At 43.9% G+C, this 16936-nt stretch overlaps 2 protein-coding genes across 6 annotated transcripts in view; one reads left to right on the top strand and one right to left on the bottom strand.

Moving 5' to 3' along the window:
- Window positions 1–1510, bottom strand: part of NDE1 (nudE neurodevelopment protein 1) — a 48681-nt gene extending 47171 nt beyond the window's left edge. For all 4 annotated transcript variants that reach the window (XM_021698309.2, XM_021698310.1, XM_021698307.1 and 1 more), the window contains exon 1: window positions 1439–1510. The gene's annotated coding sequence lies outside the window, so the exon portion shown is untranslated. The remainder of the gene's footprint in view (window positions 1–1438) is intronic.
- Window positions 1511–5688: 4178 nt separating this feature from the next.
- Window positions 5689–16936, top strand: part of MARF1 (meiosis regulator and mRNA stability factor 1) — a 39812-nt gene continuing 28564 nt past the window's right edge. The window contains exons 1-7 of one of the 2 annotated variants that reach the window (XM_044915628.1): window positions 5689–5762; window positions 9340–9541; window positions 11700–12389; window positions 13141–13315; window positions 14249–14475; window positions 15564–15681; window positions 16269–16441. In XM_044915628.1, the coding sequence (XP_044771563.1) occupies window positions 9398–9541; window positions 11700–12389; window positions 13141–13315; window positions 14249–14475; window positions 15564–15681; window positions 16269–16441 (1527 nt within the window). In that variant the 5' untranslated portion in view covers window positions 5689–5762; window positions 9340–9397. Of the gene's footprint in view, window positions 5763–9339; window positions 9542–11699; window positions 12390–13140; window positions 13316–14248; window positions 14476–15563; window positions 15682–16268; window positions 16442–16936 lie in introns of those variants that run through there. The other variant, XM_044915629.1, reaches the window with a different exon arrangement.

Below are 16936 nucleotides of genomic sequence, written 5' to 3'. Positions count from 1 at the left end.
GAACACACTTTGGAAACAAAAATAACATCCTAACAGAATAAGCCAAGTTAAGAAACTATTATCCAAAATGAGAGGATAAAATATGCCAACTGGACGCCCCTGAGACTTAAAGGATCTAATCCTACACAAAAGACACAGTAAGAGTAAAGATTTAAGGGTGCCTGGGTGGCTCAGTTGGTTGAGCGACTGCCTTCGGCTCAGGTCATGATCCTGGAGTCCCGGGATCGAGTCCCACATCGGGCTCCCTGCTCAGCAGGGAGTCTGCTTCTCCCTCTGACCCTCCCCCCTCTCATGAGCTCTCTCTCTCTCAAATAAATAAATAAAATCTTAAAAAAAAAAAAAAAAAAAAGAGTAAAGATTTAAGTTTCAAACCTGGTTAAATACCAGTGTGGTGGTGGGGTCAGATAAGTGGCTCTGGGAGTCAGTCACTGGGATCCAATTGCTCTTCAAAGCACCCTATCCGTGTCCTAAAATGCCATCCTACCCAAGAATACAGAAACCAAACTAGCATAGAAAATGACAAATCTCTGCCCAGTGCACCCTGTAAAGGCCGTTTCTTTAGAAAGGAAGTTAAAAGGGACCTCGAGGCTAAAAGTAGAAAGAGGCACAACCTTGTACCAACCCTGGACAAAGAAATCGGGGAAGCTCAGGCCCTCAGGAGGCAGAGAACCTGAGATGACTGGAGAAGATAAGGTAGCTTCCCAAAAAGCGGTGTCAAGGTGATGGCGGGATTTCCCACGACCTCGGGGAGGCAGGTAAGTCCCAGCACTGCATTCAAACTGTAGAATGAGCGTTTTCATCCTTTATCCTACCCTTCCCCAAAGTGCTGTCAGGGGAAATCTGAACCTTCCTGCAGCAGAGATCTGAGAAAAGCAGAGGGAAGGAGACTGTTCCAAACACGTTCCCGAAGGCACGGAGATGCCAAGCAGGGGGGAGGTTTTTGGAAAGAGGCCTGAACTGAGGGTGGAAGTGGCAAGGGGCAGTGGACGAGGGCGAGTCTGGGGCAGCAGGAGGCAAGGGGGTGGCGGGGGCTGAGAAGAGGCAGAAAAAAGAGCGAGAAAAGACCAAGAGAGCCAGGAAGGCAGAGGAGCCAGGCAGCGGGGGCTGGAGACGAGGAGGGCACGAAGGACGTGGAAGTCATGGAGGGAGCGGAGGGCGCTAGAAGAGAAAGTTGGCAAAGGCGAGGAGCTGGGCGCGAGGACACAAGGGTGGGAAGGCACAAAGTTAGGAAGGGAGGCTGCAGAGAGCGGGATTTTTGAGCCCAGCGCCCGGGACCGGCGGAGTACAGGCGGCCGGGAAGGGACGCGCGAGCGAGGGGCGCGGCAGGGTCCCTGCAAGGCGGCTCCTGGCGGGCCCCAGGGCGGGCCAAAGAGTTTCCCGGTGGTGGCGGCGGTCCCGGGACGGCCCCCACCCCCGGCCTCCGCAGCTCCGCACTTACCACGGCTCGGTCCGCGAGGACGGGCGGCGGCAGCGGCGGACCGCGCAGCCCGGGCCTCTGAGCACCGCCCCCACCCCCGCGCCCGCGGCGGGCGCCGACCATTGGCTGCGGCGCCACGGGACCGCGTCGGCCTCGGCCAATCAGCGCCTAGCAGCGCCGTTTGGAAACTTTTTTCCCAGGGCCCGGGCGCGGCGTGGCCACGCGGCGGCACTGGGCCGGCTGGGCGCTGGGAGGCTCCTGCTGCTGGGCAGGGACCTGGCTGGCCTTGGGAGTGTGCAGGCGGGTCCCTGGACACTAGCTAGTTTCCAATTTCCTTCATTTTCCATAAAGACAACCGGGAGGATATTGATTCTACCTTGGGGTTATGCGGAGACAAATTGAGTCGACTTGGAGTCTGTAAAACGTTTAGGACCGTGCCTAGCACAAAGTTAAATACAACCTGTGCAATTCTTAAGTGATCATGATTTGTTCATTGGTTGTGTGTCAGAGACAACGCTAACTTCTTGACGTGGGTTTTCTTATTCTCACAGCAATCCTAATTGTTCACCAACAAATATTTATTGAGCACTCAGGCTTATAACACAACAAATATCAGAAAGATGCCAGTCCTCAAAAGGCTTATGTTACTAAGAAAGCAAGACACTAAATCAGCAAGCAGAGTAAAAGGATTTCAGATGCTTGTGAGCAATAATTTCAGAATTAACAAGGTCCTTTGAGAGAAAAGGTTCGGGAGGGGTCACTTCAGATGATCAGGGAAGGATGCTCGATGGAGGTGACAATGGAGCTCAGATCCAGATGATGAGAATCACAGAAAAGCACTTTTATTGTCCTCGTTTTAAAAGATGAGAAAACAAAGGTGCAGGAAATTAAATGCATTGCCCAAGGAGTCCCAATTAGTAATAACAAACCAGGCTTCAAACCTGGGTCTGTTTGACTCCTACACCCGAATTCTTTAGCACTACCCTAGAGGCAAAGAGATTTTTAGCTATTTTGAGGCCTCTGGCCATACTCTTAGAATCCTTCCTGCCTCCCTGCCTTGGTTAAGAATGACCTTTCTCGGGGCGCCTGGGTGGCTTAGTCGTTAAGCGTCTGCCTTCGGCTCAGGTCGTGATCCCAGGGTCCTGGGATCAAGCCCCGCATCGGGCTCCCTGCTCGGCGGGAAGCCTGCTTCTCCCTCTGCCACTCCCCCTGCTTGTGTTCCCTCCCTCGCTGTGTCTCTCTCTTCAAATAAATAAATAAAATCTAAAAAAAAGAATGACCTTTCTCTGTCATGAGAGAAAGTCATAAGAATGACTGTTTTGACTCCTTCCTAGTTGCCAAAGAAGCTCAGAGACGCAAAAGGGAAACTCGCTGCCTATATCAACAGAGTTAAGTACCAAAATGTCTTTCAGGAAGCTTCCATCCTGCTCACAAACACTAATAAATCATTCACACCCTCGTCTCAACACTTTTCCTCTGATGCTTTCTTTCATCCTCAGAATTTTATTTGACTCTCCACTCTGTGAGATTTCTAGGCAGGGAGTAATCATCCCAGTTTACAGATAAACTGAAGCACAAATCAGTGAGTTAGCCAGTCCTGCCTGAATGGCATTGATCACTTAAAAGTCACTTAAACTAGCTAGTTTCCAATTTCCTTCATTTTCCATAAAGACAACCGGGAGGACATTGAAATGGTTATCATGAAAGTTCTCAGGAATAGTTTAGGAAATGGCTTTGTTATTGGGTAAAACCCTAGAATGAAAAGAAAATTCTGGAGCATGTTAAAACCTTTTCCTCCCTTTATTCAGTGTTTTCCTTGTAGCTTTTAGATATGAATTAGCAGAGAGCTCAGTTTCTCTTGCTTACGTCCTTCCATTATAATTTATTATTTCAAAACACTAAACTGAACATAGGCAGAAGAGAAGCTGCTGGGGGAGAAACTCCTTTAGTGACAACTAGGTTAATTTAGGAGGTGAATTGAATGTAAAATGGCCACTTAAATAGCACAAAAATAAAACTTCATCCTAGTTTCATAAATGTGAATATTATAATTTGGACAGGGAAAAACTGAAAGTTACTCTTACTCTCTGATAAAAGAGTTTGCCCACTAAAGAAATAGGAGTAAGATTAGCAGAGACTATATTTAAGAAAGCATCTCTTAAGAAAATGTGAAAGCACTCTTTCACAAGTATCAAATTGCATTTCACTTCATAATTACTTCCAAGGACTGGTGTAGTCTGCTTAGGCTGGTTTTCTTTCTTTTTTTTTTTTTTTAAGATTTATTTATTAGACAGAGACACAGCGAGAGAGGGAACACAAGCAGGGGGAGTGGGAGAGGGAGAAACAGGCTCCCCGCAGAGCAGGGAGCCTGATGCGGGGCTCGATCCCAGGACCCTGGGATCATGACCTGAGCCGAAGTCAACGCTTAACGACCGAGCCACCCAGGCACCCCTTAGGCTGGTTTTCTACAGAAAACCCTAAAACTGCATTTCATTAAAAATTATTTGTAATTCAGACTTTTCATTAACTTTCCATTTAGAATTGATTCAGCTTTATTTACTGCATTTAACCTGTTGAGATCAGACACAGCTCTGGACTTGAAAGAATGCCAAGCAAAGTCAAACAAAATGTGTCTGTTCTGTATTGTTTTGTAACCAAAAAACCTTTTTAAAAAGGCAATAAAAAATCCACAATTACTTTGTTTCCTTTTCATATTTTTTAGTTACTTCCGTGTGCGTTCAGAGATACTTAACTGGCATAAAAAGAAAAACTCCTCTAAAGAGAAGCATATTTGTTTGGTACTTTGGGGAAAAAAAAAAAACACAACACTAGACACAGAGTTGTTTTTCATCTGTTCTAATTCCCACTTGGAAAATAATACCCCCCCACACACAATGAAGATTTACTCAGCAGTAATAAATACCTAAGCAAGCAGATGATGTGTGTGCTTGTCATCTGCCTTCTGGAAAATGAAAAGCAAGCACAAAGGGCGCTTTAGCTACGTGTTTGATCTTGCCCTGCGCAACAGGAGTCTAGAGGATGTCTACAGGGATGTATCATCTTCCCCTGAAATTCTCTTTAGAGGAGTTTTTCTTTTAATGCAAATTGCCTACTGAAATTGCCTCACCCTGCAGACTTCAGGCAGGAGGAAAAAAACACAAAACAACTCTTCGCGATTTCTACTTATTCGTCTGCAAAATTAATGTTTCTCGGCAAACTTCAGAAGTGAACTTTTAGGTCGTATTCAGCTAGCCCATCGTAAATACGTCTCGATTTAGGTATGTTTCGTTTTTCTCAATGGCAACAGGAAATAGCGAGCAGTTAGCAGTTTCAGAAACGACGGTCGTGCTGAGCTTTAAAAAAAAAAAAAAATTACTTCAGGTAAAAGATTGTGAAGCACCAACCCCCCCCCCGGAAAAAAAAACCCTCAAACCCCCCAAAACCCCAACCATGTCACATCCATCCTCCTAACACACAAGCCGTCACAGCATTCATAGGGCTTTCCTCACCCTGTCCCTGGAAAGTTTGCATGCACTTGCAACGGGCTCTGGACCAGAGCTTTTAAAAAATGACGTTTTCTAGCTGAAATCACGAGGATCCCTTAATAGTAGGTGACAGTGCCCAGCCGAGTCTGAGCTCACACTTCATTTTGTGCCAGCTGGGTCGCCACCTTGAGAGAAACCCCGCCGGCCCCAAGGACCTCGCGGGAAGCCCGGCTGGCGGTTATTTTTCTCTACACTCGCCACTAGGTTGCACTAGATTAAGGATCTGTGGAAATTATACGTCATTTAATTAGAAAAAATAATCGAAATCCCGTTTAAATCGCCTTCCCTCAAAAGACTGAAAGAGCTGAATTGTATCAAATCCCGGTTGGCAGGTTTTTTTCCCCCGGCTCCACCTCACAAGCCCACTCATTCTTCGCTTTCAGGTTCCTTTCCACTCCACCACGATAAGCCAGGGAGAAGGCCTCCTTAAACTCGGGATTTTCGCCAAAAAAGCCGGGGTCTCCCCCAGGAAAGGTCCCTATTTAGGGGTTTATCGGGAGGGGACTGAGCCTGACGAGGCTGCAGGGCCGCGAGGCCCCGCCCCCCCCGGGGTTCCCAGCACGCCCCGCGCGGGGAGGACCCGGCGGCGGGGGCGGGGTGGAGGAAGGGGCGGAGCGAGGAGGGAGAGAAGGGCGTCGGTTTTGCGACAGGGGCGGTGCGGTGCGGAAGCGGAAGTGGAGGGTGCGCTTGGCGGCGGCGGCGGGAGCTGCGGAGTCGGGAATCAAAACAAAGGGCTTGGGGGGGGGCGGGGGGAAGGCGGCGGGGCCGGAATGTGAGCGGAGGTGGAGCCCGCGGCTGAGGTGAGTTGGCTGGCAGCTCTGGGGACTAGTTCCTGACGGGCTCACAGCTCTGGGGCCACCGGCTGGAGGCGGGACAGCGTCCCCCCCTTCCCCTGCCCTTTGCTGGCGGGGGGTGGGGGAGGTTGGCTACTCCGAGGGGAAGGACTGGGACTCAGTAGTCAGGCCCCCACCATAGGTTCGAGTTGTCTCCCTTTCCGGTCCGTTCACGACTGTCACTGCTGCGCCCCTGCTGCCCTTTGAGGGTGTTTGGCTCCCCGTCCGCACCTGTCCCCCTGCTCCCTGTCGGGGTTCCAGGCGTGGAGAGCAACCTTTCCGGAGCACTGTGCACAGTTGGAAGGTTAAGAGAGGAAGAAAGGGGCGGGTGTTTTTCAACCCCACTGAGCGTTTTTGCATTCTCCTCGGCAGTTTAGCACTCCCTAGGGTGTAGTCTCTGGCTTGACAGATAGGGTTGAGTTGCCTTAGGGCATGAGCCACTCCCACTACTAATTGTAACTCTACACCGTGATACACATTTTCGTTTCTCAAGCACCTTTCTGGTATTACCAAGAGCTTTCCATTTACATTTGTATCTTTTGGACTTCCCCATTTCTCTGAGCGGTAAATATGCTGTTTTGCATACACGGAAATCAAAACCTAAACTGTCTTCCTAGATACTGAACTCTTCACTCGTTCAACAATTGTTGATATGCACCAGGCACTGGTAGGTGCAGGAAATACAGCAATGAATGAGAAAACATGATGTCTGCTGTCATGGAGTTTACAGTCAAGTAGGGGAGACATATAATAAAAAATCAAGCAAATAAACAATTTTGGATAGAACTATGAAAAAAAAAGTAAAAGGACTGGGTGGTGTGGGTTTCCACGACTAACTTGGGTGTTAAGAGAAGGTCATTTCTAGATTTTATACTTTGATTGTCTCATTAAATCCCAACAACAGCCCTATAAGGATGCCACAGTTATTATCAGGCCCATTTCACACATAGGATCTGAGGTTCAGAGAGGTTGTGAACTCTCCATAGCGACACATAGAGGAAACAGCAAAATTGGGGATTAATACACAGACTGACATCAGAGTCTGTGCTCTCAAGCACTATCTGAATTGTTCAAAGAATGTCACTCAGATCAACAGAAAACTTGCTTTGGCTACCTAAGTTACTTAGTGGTGTTCCCGGGAATGCTTGGGAAATTTTCTGGGTTCAGGCCACTAACAAGCTAATACATTTGTACTTTCTGTTGATTGTGTTGAGCCATACCGAAGGCACCTTGGTGTGGTGGAAAGAGGTGGATAAGCCTGGCTCTGCCCCCTTTTTAATTATGTGATCTTGGCAAGTTACAAAACTTAATTAAACTTCTGTTTACTCCTGTGTAAAATTGTGGCTTATTTCTCCCTTGTCTATCGGATTTACTGTGGGGGAAAAGATGACATAAATGAATCTTATTGTCTGGTTGTTTTCATCATTGTATCCCTTGTGCCAAGCACAGGCCTGTTATGTAGTAGATATTAAATAATTACTGAATGAGGAGATAATGTTAAATAAAAAGGCTTTGTAATTGGTATCGTACACTACCTGTTAGCACCTTTCAGGATTGGCCTTGAAGAGATTTGAGAGAGCATGTTGAAGTTGTGTATTGTCATGAATATCCCAGATTTCTGTGATCTAGAGAGGAGTTTGTTGGGGGATACAAGACCTGTGTTTAGTAGGAAAAACAACAATCATAATTTATTGTCATTGTGGCAGTTAACTCCATTTCTGCTTCCACACTAACTCCTAACTACATAGTAGGTGAATAGTTGCTGTATTCATTCCTTAATTTAACAAATAATTACTTAGTTTACACTATGTTGCAAGCCCTGTGCTTGGCACAAGCTCTACATTGCGGAAGACAAAAATGGGTGGTGGGGTCCTTTATCTAATCCCCCCCCCCCCAGCAATGCTGCGGAGGGGGAGAGATTAGCCACACTCTGCAAATGAAGAAACTGAAACTTAATGAAGTTTTTGTAGCTTCCACATAAGGGCCAAATAGTAAATATTTTAGGCTGTGTGGGCCATGCAGTTTCTGTTGCAAATACTTGACTAGGTAGCTGTAGTGCATAAATAGCCACATACAGTATTTAAATACATACAGTATTTAAACAAATGTCTCTTATTTATGGACACCAGAAGTTGAATTTCATATATTTAGTGTCACAAAATATTATTTTGATTCCCCCCCCCCCCGCCCCAGAATTAAAAAGTGTAAAATACCTTCTTAGTTTGAAGGTCACTTAAATACAAGCAGTGGGCTGGTTTTGGCTAGCAAGCTATAGTTTGCCTGCCCTTGCTTTTTGTGATCAGTTCTATATTTTAGATTGAGTACTCATCTCTCCCTTCACCATACTATGTAGATCTTACAATCTCTTGAGAAGAGCATCTTATCAGAGAGAGAGCTAAAAGAAATTGTTTTCTTTATGTCCAGGAGAAATTTCTGATAAATTGATAACCTTAAAACGGCCACTGTAGGTAAGAATAGGTGGTGGTTCGGTATGATGGCGAGGTCTTGGAAATGAGGTTCTTCAGTTGTCCTTACCATTGGCAGGCTGCCTCCATGCCCACTGGCTCTTATTGATTTGATCTGCTTTTATTGTACTGTTTAAGACTTATAAGAATGTGGTTGCACTGGAGTAGACAGAGCACATCTGTGACTTGAGATTTCTCAGATTTTTGGTGGTATATCAGATTGTACTTTTGTAATAAGTAAATGAAGAAATTGGTTCGATTTGTTCTGTAGCAGAATCAAATTCACAGAGTCCACAGAGTTCACTTAATTTGGACCTTCCACAGTCACATCAATGACACAGTGGGATAGGTGGCTATTAAGTCAATTTCAGTACGTAATTGGCAATGAAGACACGTAATTGTTCTTTTACTAAAATTACATGCTCTCTTTGTTAACTTTTTCACCCTCACCAGTAGGGTCTTTAGGGGAGAGATGGTCGAGAAGAATTAAGAAAGAACTATAGAAAAGGCCTGCGCAGGGCTGGAGGAGGTTGGCCCTTGGCTAGAATTCTACTTTTATTCCTTATGATCTGACTTGTTGGGAGCCATTGTACCATAAATATAGTTGTGCCATAAGTACAGCTGCAGTCTCACTTTTTTACAAATTTGTTTGAGAGAGAACGGGAGTGCACACACAAGCTGGGGGGAGGGGAGAGGGAGAAGCAGGCTCCCCACTGAGCAGGGAGCCCAACTTGGAGCTCTTGATCCCAGGACCTGAAGACTGTGACCTGAGCCGGAGGCAGACACTTAAGCGACTGAGCCACCCAGGCGCCCCTGCAGTCTCACTTTTTTTTTTTTTTTTAAGATTTTATTCATTCGAGAGAGCGCACACGCACACAAGCAAGGGGAGAGGGAGAGGGAGAAGCAGACTCCCTGCTGATCTGGAGCCCAACATGGGGCTCAGTCCCAGGACCCTGAGATCATGACCTGAGCCGAAGGCAGACACTTAACCATCTGAGCCACCCAGGTGCCACAAGTCTCACATTTTAATAGTGAAATTTGTACTTAGGCAAATAACTTTGAGATCTCATTCTTAACAGGGTGGAAGAATGAAAGAAAAGAAAGATGAAAGAATGTTGAACCACTTTGTATGGCTGTATGATGGAAGGAAGCGGAACTGAGGACTCCTGCAGTAGAACACCTGGATGGCTGCAACAAAATAATGATGCTAAGCCATGGCTTTGGAAATTCTCTAATTGCTTTTCTCGTCCTGAGCAGACATTGCCACTTAGTCCCCAAACGGTAACTATGCGCAAGACAGAGGACGTAGCAAATTCCTTATGCAAATAGATGTGCTGTCTGTTTGGTCTGGGGCAGTCTCTCTCTCCCTGGAGTCTGTGCTGAGTTTTACCTTGTATCCTGCTTATTCTTCCTCATAGCACATGATTATAATTCCTGACTCAAGGAGAGTGTAAATTTTTTAACTCCTGCACTCCTATTCTAAGGAACTGTAGGTGCTTTAAATATTTAATGTTAACATTTGGGGAAGATTTGTTTCTTAAGAAAGTCACAGATTCCAAAGATAAAATCCAGATTGTAGAGTCAAATCAGAAGAAAGTATAAAATAGATTCTATTTCACTCTAACCTTCTGAGGTTTGAGTCTTAAAATCAAGGGAAGATTGATAGGACCTTATTGGCAGTCTTTTCCTGTTCCAGATTTCTCTTGAATATTTAAATGTGTCTGTAACTTCCTTTGCCTTTTCATAGTGATTTTGACTTTTTCTGATTTCATTCCATGCACCATATTACCACATTTCTAGTCTATGTCTTTTTTTCTTTCTTTTTTTTTTCTTTTTTTGCTACTGCACTTGGGATTTAAATGAGTCTTTACTATGCATTTACATAAGGGTATTAGTAACTTTTTAAAAACTCAACTAAATTCCCAATCTTCTCCAGGTTTTCATTATATAGTTACCTTTTTTTGCATGGCATCAGTAATTGAGGTCAGTGACTTCAGGGGCACTTGGCAACAGGGTTGGCAGCTCAGACAGGGCTTCCTGGGATGGAGGATCTGGCCCTTATGGAGTCACACAGTACAGGATTGCACTCAACTTTACAGATCCAGAAACCTGATTTTATCAGTGGCACCCAGGATTGAGTAAATTCAGGGGAACCAACTCATGATAATCCTGACCATAAGAGCCAGATCTTTTTTTTTTTTAATGAGCCAGATCTCTATAAATCAGAATACCAGTAATTTCCAGCCTAAACTGTAATTACCAAGAGGGCAGAACACACTGCTTGTTGGCAGTCAGTCAATTGCTATCTCCTCCCTTTTAGGAAATGTCCAAGTGAAAAATCCAAATTTCTCCTAAATGAGTGTACTCTCCTAGATGAGTGTAGAACCACAGCCAAAGGAGTGAAATCATAGCAGTCAGATGGCCCTTTCTATGCTCTGAGGGAAGAGCATGTCTCTCTCATTGTATCAGGACATCCTCTTTCTCTTAATAGTTCCTGCAGTCAGCCAGTAGGGGCTATTGATTAGTTAGATCCCCTTTTCAGTAGCCAGGTACTCTGCTGAGTGCTTTATGTGCACTATCTCTTTTGTCCTTCTAACAACTGTAGGAGAAACTGAAATGTAGAGAGGTTATGTAACTTACCCAAGGTCCTAAAACAGTTCCTGAGTATCACATTCAAACCCAGGTCTCTGACACGGGTGCCGTGCTCTGACTTTGTAAATATACTGGCCTCCTGTGTCTGTGTTAGAGGCGTATGACAGACTATTTCTCTGGCATCTTATTCCTAAATAGTTTTCTAATTACTCTAATTCTTGTCCCTGACTACAAAGTGATTGTTGGCATTATGGCTTTAGGTCATGATATCCTAGAGTTTGCCTAATAATGTCAACAACACATTTAAGACCTCTCCATGGATGGGCCACTGGGGCAGATGGCTATCTCATCCTTAATGTTTGGAATCGTCTGGAGGACCTTCCTAAATCCTTTATGGTCTGACTGCAAGAACTATTAAGTCTTTTCCTCCAAGCGCTTGGCTCAGAAGCCATCTTTATTGAATACTGTTTGTGACTGTGTTGTTTTCATACCATCTGTTTTGTCTTTAGAAGACCCTGTGGGGCAAGGGGAAGTTATCAAAGGGAAGTCCCTGAGGCACAGATGGTTAACCTGCTTTGCTGAACATGTAAGCAGAACCCTCCCCCAGTCTCCTAAAATTCAGGAAGGACACAGTCTTGATTTTAGTTGTCTGTTTTGGTGTTCACCTCCTGCAGGCCTCTCTGAAGAATGCCCCTGGTTTCAGCTGCCATTCCATATTGTTTGGTTATGGTTGAGTGATGTAAACAGGACTGAACGCTGTTTCCATTTTTGGATTGCAGTAGGATGTGAGTAACCAAAAGTCACTGGCCTCCTGACATTAACTGGCGTTCTGATCTTCTCTTCCCAGAAAGATTACATGGAGAACAAGAAAGTTGCTGTGGAATTAAAGGATGTGCCATCTCCCCTTCATGCTGGCTCTAAACTTTTTCCAGCAGTCCCACTTCCAGATATCCATTCTCTTCAGCAACCTAAAATACAGCTTTCACCTGTCCCCAAAGTAAGCTGCTGTGCTCATTGCCCTAATGAACCCTCCACGTCGCCAATGCATTTTGGTGGTGGTGGTGGTGGTGGTAGCGGAGGTACTGGTAGCTTGATTCACCCCGGCGCGCTGTTAGACTCGCAGAGCACCAGGACCATCACGTGTCAGGTAGGGTCAGGGTTCGCTTTCCAGTCTGCGTCTTCACTCCAGAATGCCTCAGCTAGGAACAGTTTGGCCGGCATTGCAAGTGACTTTCCCAGCATGTGTCTAGAAAGTAATCTGTCTTCCTGCAAACACCTGCCCTGTTGTGGGAAGCTTCATTTCCAATCATGTCACGGTAACGTGCACAAGCTGCATCAGTTCCCGGCTCTCCAGGGCTGCGCCTCTGCTGGCTATTTCCCCTGTTCTGATTTCACAAGCGGGGCTCCAGGGCATTTGGAAGAGCACATTTCACAGTCGGAGCTAACGCCTCACTTGTGCACCAATTCTTTGCACCTAAATGTGGTACCTCCGGTTTGTTTAAAGGGCTCACTTTACTGCGAAGACTGTCTCAACAAGGTGTGTATCTTCTTATTTATTCTGTTGGGCGCGGCTGACCTTTGAGGAATGACTTTCTTAAAGTAGATAGATGTTTCTTGAAAAATCTTCATTGTGCGCGGGGGTGAAGATTCTTCTGTGAGGTAGCTTTCACCCCATCAACATAGCTTCTCTTGATCCTGAGAGAAGCAAAGGGTAAAAGGGGAAGGGCCATTCAAATAAGTGCAGAGTCATTATTTATGTAGCTTATGCTTTTAGAGGCTCTTGTTGTAATCAGGCTGTTTCCTACATGTAAACCGAGTTCAGCAAAGCTTCGTGTTCTGTTTTGTCTTTAAAGGCTGGAGCACGATTGCAGTTTCTCATAACTAACACCTTATACATGGACCCATTCATGTAATGTAGGTCACGCCATGTTGTGCCTTTGTAGTAATTTGAGGGACTTGGAACTTGGCCTCAGTCACACCGGTGTTAAAAATCTCAGTTACCTTCACGTGAAGTGTATTTGGGGTCGCCTTTGGAGGATACACATGCCCTAGAATGATCATGTGACTACCTTCCCAGATCATTTCAAGTCACTTCTTGAAGTGAGTTTATGAATTGATAGCTAATGGTTCTGGGAATGCCCTGAAATACTGAAAATACATTCCATCAGAGGTTAACAGGTGGAAAGAAGAAACACTTAGACTGTGTTTTCAGTTGTTGTTTATAACTCTAGGTTCTGAAATGATGTATCTGAAACCTCCTCCTTTTCTTAAAAAAATTTTTAAAACAGCCGGCAAGAAATAGTATAATTGATGCTGCTAAAGTCTGGCCAAATATACCACCTCCAAATACTCAAACTGCACCTGTTACTATTCCTCTGTGTAATGGCTGTGGAACCAAAGGAACAGGGAAGGAGACCACGTTGTTATTGGCGACCAGTCTAGGCAAAGCTTCTTCGAAATTTGGTAAATGACAGTATGGTATAAAATGTGCATATTTAAGTAGTTTTCAGTATCTGATACTAACACTGCATTTAATCACCTCGAAAAGAAAAGATTCCTTGTGGTTCTGAAGCTACTGGGTAAATGAGTCTCCATTTCTACCTCTTGGTAAAAATCTTTTTATTCTTAGAGACCAACAAGCCATTTGCCTTTTATGTTGAGCTGCTGCTGTTTGAGACCAGAAGCTGTGTATAGAAAAACAGGGAGTATATTAGGAGAAATCAGTGCTAGAGGGGACTCCTTGTCAACTTAGGTTCAAAATCACACTGTTAGTTGTGCACTCCATGGAAGTACTTAATATTTAGAAAGATTTTGTAATGGTTGATGAAAAACTAATTGAAAAAACCTAATGTCATTTCCCCCCAAAAGTAGTTAATGTGATGTTATCTTTTGAAAGCATTTTTTTTAAATATTAGATCAGATGTTAATGCAGTGTTAAATTTTTTTTTTTTTTTTAATCAAGAACAGTAACAAGTTCACCCTTTGTCACCTCTTCATTGGTCTTCCATACGAGCAGGTAGACAAGCGTGGGCAGAGCATGACAATCAGGTCCCAGAGCTGCAGTGTCTGTTTACCTCCGCGTTAGTGTTCAGAGAAGCATAATGATCAGCATGAGAATGGCTCATGCATTGCAGTGGATTTATTGTGGGCTTGAAGTAACTTGACCTTTAGAATTGTTCTCTCCTGAAAAAGAGGAATAATCGCTTAGAAATACTATTGGAACTTGCAGTTGTGCTCTTAGGTCAGCCGGTGAGGTTGGTATCCTTAAGCTTAACATCAATCAGTAATTTCGTTTTTCTGCCACTAAGAATTATAGCTAGCTACCTATTATTTTATTTTTAGTTTGCAATTTTTTTTTTCCACTATGTGTGATTGAAAGTGTTAACATTTCCTAAGGGTCACCAGAAGTTGCACTAGCCGGACAGGTGCTGGAAAACTTACCCCCCATTGGAGTTTTTTGGGATATTGAAAACTGTTCAGTTCCCTCTGGCCGTTCAGCTACTGCTGTTGTACAGAGAATCCGTGAGAAGTTTTTTAAAGGCCACAGAGAAGCAGAATTCATCTGTGTGTGCGACATTAGTAAAGAAAACAAAGAAGTTATTCAAGAGCTGAATAACTGCCAGGTAAAAAAAAAAAAAAAAAAAAGAATTTTAATCTATTATGGTAGGAGAATAAGCACATGTGGGTTTGTTTTTTTTAAAGAATTTTAATTCAAAGTTTAATACACATTTGTCCTGAGTTTGCAAATAAAGGAAATTAGCAAAAGATTATTTCTAAAGTACTAGAAGTCATTTAATCATAACTGATCTTCCAATAATCTGCTTGTATGTAACTAGTGCTCTGCTAGTATGATGGTTACATTTATATCCTTTGTTTTGACTTCCATGACTGCTCTGTGCAAAGGGCTCATAGGATTTATTATTTGAAATATACAAATTTAACTGAAGCACCAAGATGTTAAGCAACTTTTTAAAGATCACGTGGCCAATAAATGGATGAGCTAGAATTTAAATCCAGATTGGCTGCAAAGTCTATTAAGCTGGAACTAGAATCCGGTTCTTTTGACTTGTAGACAAGTAATTCTATTGATACACCATATTGTTGCCTAAAATTCTATATTTGTGCTCCTTAAAAAATGAATAAATCTTGCTGTGTATTACACGTAGTTGAAGCACCTCTCAAAACCTTTCCTTGCTCTGGAGACTTCTGTGTAAGCCTGAGAGCTTTAACAGAAATAAACACATTTTAACTCTGTTGGGGACAGATGCCTCTCCTCTCCCACCACCTGATCCCAGATCCTGGAAGCCACAGACAATGTATAGTGGAGACAGATGACATCAAATACAGCGCTGAATCTTACCTTCATCATATACCAGTCTCTGCTACTTCCCCAGCTGTTGGCAAAAGCTATTAGAGCTAATTTACCTACTTCAAATTTCACTTCCTTTTCTGCCTGTTTTCTCAAAGGCAGATGGATGAAGTACAAAAGCAGAAGATTAGAGAGGCGAGAAGGGATAATAATGGGTCTAGCTCATTTGTACGGAGAGACAAATTTGAAATTATTGAGATCCACTTATAATTTTTTTCCATTCCTAAGTGGCAGTAATAACAAGAGTGTCTTTTCTCAGGGACCATCTGTTAAGATGCAGGCAGAATGCGTAGTGGTTTTTCTGACCTCAGCTCTTGCTCATTTGTCCTTACTTTAACGCAGGTAACTGTTGCCCACATCAATGCTACAGCAAAGAACGCGGCTGACGATAAGCTCCGCCAGAGTCTCCGAAGGTTTGCGAACACGCACACTGCTCCGGCCACTGTGGTTCTTGTGTCAAGTAAGTGCAGAAGCGTCTGCTAATTTCCACTAAACTCACTGTATGGGAATTGTTAACAGAAGCCAGAACATGTTTAAATAAAATATGCCCCCAGAGAGGCTGAAATACACAGGACATATTTATGCTTATGTCTGAGAGCTGTTTAGAGAAGAAATGGAGTCTGTGTGGGTTTTGTGTATTTTCTCCTTAGAATGTGAGTACAGATTCTTGTGGGGCCAGTTAAAGAAAAATGTGACTTTTTTTTTTTTTTTTTAACCCTGGGCCCAGTATTGCAAATTTTAATAATCTAAGAAGAATCATTTCCAAAGTTGATGCTCCCCAAAATGTTAATATTTCTTCTCTTCTACGAGAAGTAATGTGTCTTGGAATTCAGTATAAGTATGTGGTAAAATTGTCTTGTGGTGTTAATTCTTCTGATATGGAATGTGTTCCTGTTCTAAGAAGAAGGGGGTAGGAGGTGGGGAGCAACTCTGAATACTATAGTCCAGCCATTTCTTTTTTTCTCAGTGGGTGTCAATGGAGTTGTGTGTCTCTGTCCAGTCCATCTAATGTTTGGGGATGGGGGTGGGCTGTACCTTTTCTTTCAGCTGATGTCAATTTTGCATTGGAACTCAGTGACCTGAGACACAGGCATGGTTTCCACATAATTTTGGTCCATAAAAACCAGGCCTCAGAAGCACTGCTGCATCATGCCAATGAGCTGATCAGATTCGAAGAGTTCATTTCTGACCTGCCCCCCAGGTTACCACTAAAAATGCCAGTAAGTGGGTTTGTGTTCTTTTTTGCTGTATTCTGATGTTACATTATGGAGGCTGAAGACTACCCATAACAGGGGCCACCAAGTGAGGCTGCTCTTTGTAGGAGGCTGGCCAGAGTTTTGAAATAAGGCTTAGAAATAGTTCTTCTCTTACAAATACACAGAAAATTGATACGTATGGATTTTGCTTTTATTTTGTTGCGCAGTATCATAGGGAATTGATGTGTAGGTTAACCTTACCAATAGCCACTTGTCAGTGTCTCCAAAGCTAGCAGTGTTCTGTGTCCAGTGGATGGAAGTAATGGAAACATTTATTACTCCTTTTGCTTCCAGGCATGGGTAAAGAATATAAGGATGGTTTGCACACACTCGTGGTTGCAGTCAAATAAACAGAGAAATTATACACTTTTTTTTTTTAAGATTTATTTATTTAAGAGAGCACACATGCAAGCGAGCAGGGGGAAGGACAGAGGGAGAGAGAGAATCTCAAGCAGATGC

Source organism: Neomonachus schauinslandi, chromosome 5 (assembly GCF_002201575.2).
Source record: "Neomonachus schauinslandi chromosome 5, ASM220157v2, whole genome shotgun sequence".
Taxonomy (NCBI): Eukaryota; Metazoa; Chordata; class Mammalia; order Carnivora; family Phocidae; genus Neomonachus; species Neomonachus schauinslandi.
Note: the sequence above shows the minus strand (reverse complement) of the source record. Positions and strands in the feature narration are given on the sequence as shown.